At 48.8% G+C, this 5300-nt stretch overlaps 1 protein-coding gene across 2 annotated transcripts in view; it reads right to left on the reverse strand.

Annotated features, from left to right (window-relative positions):
* The window catches only part of MYO5B (myosin VB), a 149931-nt gene that overhangs the window by 96931 nt on the left and 47700 nt on the right, over window positions 1-5300 (reverse strand). For both annotated transcript variants that reach the window (XM_057378458.1, XM_057378457.1), the window contains exons 5-6: window positions 2399-2555; window positions 368-511 (exon numbers count right to left, since the gene is read on the reverse strand). In XM_057378458.1, the coding sequence (XP_057234441.1) occupies window positions 368-511; window positions 2399-2555 (301 nt within the window). The remainder of the gene's footprint in view (window positions 1-367; window positions 512-2398; window positions 2556-5300) is intronic.

The raw sequence follows: 5300 nt of genomic DNA on the forward strand, positions 1-5300 counted from the left end.
CCCTGGATCCCTGGCAGTGTCCAAGGCCAGGCTGGACATTGGGGCTGGGAGCAGCCTGGGACAGTGGRAGGTGTCCCTGACCATGGCAGGGGGTGGGATGAGGTGAGCATTATGGTCCCTTCCCACCCAAACCTTTCCATTATGATGACTAAACAAGGGTTCAGTGATGGTCTGGGCAGTGCTGAGGGAACAGTTGGACGCGATGGTCCTAAAAAGTCACTTCCAGCCTCAATGATTCTGTGATTCCACTTCTAAAGAGGTTTGATTTTTTTTTTTTTTTTTTGAACCACAGAAAAGACCCAGACTATTGAATTCCTGGAATACAGCACACAAAAGAAAAAAAGAAAAAAGCCCTACAACTCCTCACCTGAAACACAACCCGAGATTTTTCCAGCAGATACGTCCTCATGTTGGCACCAATGATGTGGTATCTTTTATCAAAGCCAATCTGAATGTATTTCCCAAAGCGGCTGCTGTTGTCGTTCCTCGTTGTTTTAGCATTTCCAATGGCCTGCACAAAACAAACAAAATTAAACATTAGATTTTAACTGTATTTTTGAATTTTTTAAATGCTTCAATTTGCAGCCAGTGTTATATAAAGAGTCACAGGAGGATCTGAGGAAAATCCATTTCCAGATGCAGAAGGCAGAGCAACAGTGTGACTTTGGGGAGGACTCTTCCCTGAAAATGTGGTGCCTCCAGGGTTTTTATGGAAGAAAAATGCATATAAACAGCAATGAGTATTTGTAATTAAATCATCTTCATCCCAGCATTCTTGTTCCACCTTACAGGATGCCCCCACCTTTGTTCAGAGTCAACACCAGCAACTTTTCTGGGCAGGTCTCCTTCCCCCACAAGCCCATGGAATCAGGGTTTTCTGCAAACCAGGCAGTTTTCTTTTATGTTTTTTTCTGCATAGGCAATGTTCTCATCAATTTCCAATAAAGACAGGCAGGTTGCCTGGCCTCAGCACTTGGAAATTACAGCGAGAACTGAACACAGGCAGGAAAATTAGAGCAATAAAATTCTGGGGTCATACAGAAGAATAGTGTGCACTATGAATTTTTTTTCCTGGATGGTTTTAAGCATCCCCTGRTATTGCAGCTACATTTCACAGAGGCAGAGGAGATGGGTGAGGGAAGAAGGAAACTGGGAATCAGTGAGTTTTCCCCATCTGCCACACACCTGGGTGGTTTTTCTCACTGCTCWCCTGCACCATGCATTATTTTGACAYCCCASRTCRTCCCCCCYACGTGCTCCCTGCCAGGCTGGGTCTCACCCTGGACCATCCCTGTGTCCATCCGACAATCTGGCACGAGGCCCCGTGATGGGAAGCTCCCCTAAAGGCTGAGCCAAGCCTAAGGTTAAGCACAGGACAGTGCCACGATCCACTAAAGCAGCCTTGAAAAGAAACTCACATGAGCCTGAAATGTTTCATGGATTCTGGAAAAGCCCAAAGCAACTGAAGGCACTTCATGACACCAAAATCTGCTTGGAAAATGGGATTTAGGCACTCAGACATTAATTTTTAGCATCTGGCCTCAGTGAAAGGAACAAAGCTGCTTTTTGCCTTTCATTTGTATTTATAAGAAGACCTTGGTCCCTTCAAAGCACAGGTTTCCCTGTAATGGGACTCATTATTCCTCTATCGCAGATCAATTAGGTTGGAAAATTCCTCCAAGATTATCAACTCCAGCTGTGCCCTGTACCCAGCCCAGAGCAGTGAGTGCTGTGTCCAGTCACTCCTTGGACACCTCCAGGGATGGGCACTCCAAACCTCCCTGGGCAGCCTCTGCCAAGGCCTGACCACCCTTTCCATGTGGAAATTCCTTCTGATGTCCAACCCAAACCTCGCCAGGCCCAGCTCAAGGCTACATCCTTTCATCCTGTTGCTGTTGCCTGGGGGAAGAGATGGATATGGGATGGATAGCGACAGAAAACCAACAAAAATAAAATGCATTGAAATATCTGAAACAGATTACTCTCCTTTTTCTATTCCATGTTTGTACAATAAAATAATGAGATCAGGGGACACCAAGCAGTGACAAAGGAGGAGGAGGAAGGTGATAAAGCACTAACGGTGCCGCTGCGCTGCTTGGGCTGTCTGCTCGGGAGCCCCACCAAAGCCCCATCAAAACCCCACCAAAGCCCCACCAAAGCCCAGCTCCTGGAGCTGTGCTGGGACACCCAGGCTCAGCTCTGACACCATGAAATGCAGCTGCAATTGGGGTGTTCTGAACAGAGGCTGACGGTGAATTTCTGCATTTAGTCCAGCTCCAGGACACTGCTACGATGTAAATCACACCCGCCACGCAAACCCACAGGGTTCTCACTGTCGTTGTAACTCATGCAGAGACACAGCAGAGCAGGCAGGACAGAAGAAATGGTGCAGCTTTACCTCCATGATGGGGCTGGAGGCCAGGACTTTGGCCTCGATGTTGGTGTCGCTGGCRGAGCCGCCGACGGTGGCGAAGAAGCGCATGGCGTATTTGGCAGAGACCGTCTTCCCCGCGCCCGACTCCCCGCTCACGATGATGGACTGGTTCTTCTCATCCCTGCATGGGAGCCACAGCAGCAAAGTTAATCAAAGTTAAACTTCTCTAAGTTAATTTCCTCGTCAGCTGTTTGGTCACTTCATCACCTCCTGCTTCACAGACACTGCATTTCTTCTGGACCACAGTGAACAAATCAGCTGTGACACTTCTCAGGGCAAACACAAAGGACACTGAAGATCTGCAGAACACCTCCAGATCTACAGAGGCAGTGGGACTGGGCCCCTGCATGAAGCACTGCCGCCTCCTTTGCCCTGAGAGCTGGGCAGCCCAATCCTTACAGACCACAACAAACTCCCTGTGCTGATGGACATTTGTCTGGAGAGCTCTTAGGAAYGTCAGCTCCTAATGCTGCATGTTTAACTGCCCCCTGCAACTCCTTCACTCRAGCATTTGAGATTTTGCTCATTAAAACACAGTCAATTCCTGAAACTGGCTTTTAAAACAGTTACCCAGAAAGATTCCTCTTTGTTCAAAATACATTAAAAATACTGAAGTTGTAAAATCAAGCATCCTAAAATAACAGRAGAAGTCACTTGGTTCTTTATGCAATTATTTGAATATCGGTGTTTTCACACATTCCTCAATGTCTGGCTAAAATTTTGACAACAATAACACAAAACATGCCTCTGACATCAKACTAGCACCAGCTCCTCACCCCTAAATCCTGTGAAATGGTGAAGTCACCGACCTGCAGGGCAGAGATACCTCAGCAGAGACCTCCAGGGCACAGGGCTTTGCATGGAGAAGCTGAAGGTGCATCTCATGCAGCTCCTGAGCCTTGCACAAAGCACAGGCTCAGCCAAATGCCTTTTTCCACTTGCCAAGTTAATCACTCCCACAAAACCCCTCGCACAAGTCACCATGAAACACCCCGTCCTTCCCAGCCTGGTACCCGCTAGACACATCCCAGTAATTAATCTGTTTAATGTGCTTGAGCTGCAAGGCAAAGAAAAGGCCAAGGCAGGAAGAGGAGCTCATTTTCAGAACTACATCCCTCCTGGAGATTTGCTGCCTCCAGGACCTCAGCTGCTGTGGGATTCGCTCCCTGGGGCATCATCACCAGCACACAACAAACCCAGCACCTCTGAAACTCGGCTGCAGACTTGGGGAAGGGCAAAGTCTTCACTGCAGGGCTTGCTGTAAGCTCACAAAACAGCCGAGCTCTCGGGTAAGCTGTGAGGATGTAATTGAGTGTGGTTTTAAGTAAGATCAACCTAAGCTCCCCAGACTCTGCCCTGGCTTTCACGAATCACAGCTGAAAGCAGGCACAGAAAATCCAATACACAAGTATGACAATAAATTTATGCCTTGCAGCTCTCCTGACATCAGGAAACCCCATCAAAACACATTTCAGTGTAAGATACTCAGTTGCAGTTCACAGCAGCGAAAGACAAGGCAAAATGATTGTCGTACACCACTTTTACACACCACGCCATCACTTCCCTCCACTGTCAGCCACAAACATCTTAATTCCTTCTAGGCTTAAGGTAATTGGTTTGAGAAAAAAAAWAMMWMARMMSWSWSMCRMRTMACAYWTWRYAKYWWKSYRCRAYTTTGAGACACTTTGAGCAGCAGAGGAGAGACCGATGAACCCCAGCTCTCTCTATTTTCCAGGCACCAATTCACAAAGTGTATTTTGATTCACCCCTGGCCAGCCCAGCTCTCGTGGTGCCACTCACCAGGATGCCAGAGCAGCCCCCAGCCAGCCCAGCTCGGGGCAGCAGCACCCAGAGCCTGCGCTCCTGCTGGCACACCCGTGTATGTGTGATTTCTTTTATCAAACTTTTCCATAAACATTTGAGGATAGAGAGGTAAAGCAGAAAGAGGGATGGAATCATGGAATATCCTAGGATGGAAGGGACCTGCAAGAATCATCAAGTCTAATTCCTGGTTCTGCATGAGGCAAACCCAAGAATCTCACAATGCCCCTAAGAGTGTAGTAATGTTGAGGAGAAGGGAAATTTTTTTTTTTTTTTTTTTGTGATGCAAATTTAGTTGTTATAAATAAAGGGGTTTCTCTATTTTGGCAGCATCCAGGCACGGGGCTGCCAGCGTGCCGCTCTCACGCCTTTGGACTCACACAACAGTGCAGCAAATCTCTGCTGGCAGCACGAGGATCCGAGCACAGACACCCCGTGGGGGGAAAACAGCACCAGCCCCACAGAGAGAGAGGGAAATTCAGCACCAGCCCCAGAAGGGAACAGGATGGAGCCCCAGCAGCTCCTGGGACAGCTGATGGCTGTCATGSCTCACCTCTGATTGAACTCTGATTGCAGTTTCCCCCCTGCTTTGATCATCTCTGGTGAGGTGGGCTGTCAGCCTCCCCTTCCAGGTAACAAGTGAAAGGGAGAGAGGAGATGGMCTCAAGCTGTGCCAGGGAAGGCTCAGATTGGACACCTGGAAGAATTTCTTCATGGAAAGGCTGCCAAGCCCCAGCACAGATTGCAGGGAAGTGATGGAGTCCCCATCCCTGGAAGTGTGGCTGTGGCACTCCAGGACACAGTTTAGTGGTGAAGCTGCTGGTGCTGGCTGACAGATGAACTGGATCCACAAGGCTCTTCCCAGCCCTGATGGATCCATGGATCAGTGCTGAAGGTGCTGGTGCTGGCTGACAGCTGGACTGGATCCACGGGGCCCTTCCCAGCCCTGATGGATCCATGGATCAGTAGTGAAGGTGCTGTGCTGGCTGACAGCTGGACTGGATCCACGGGGCCCTTCCCAGCCCTGATGGATCCATGGATCAGT

This window comes from Malurus melanocephalus, unplaced genomic scaffold, assembly GCF_030028575.1.
Source record: "Malurus melanocephalus ecotype Western Australia unplaced genomic scaffold, MMel_1.1 scaffold_359, whole genome shotgun sequence".
Classification (NCBI taxonomy): domain Eukaryota; kingdom Metazoa; phylum Chordata; class Aves; order Passeriformes; family Maluridae; genus Malurus; species Malurus melanocephalus.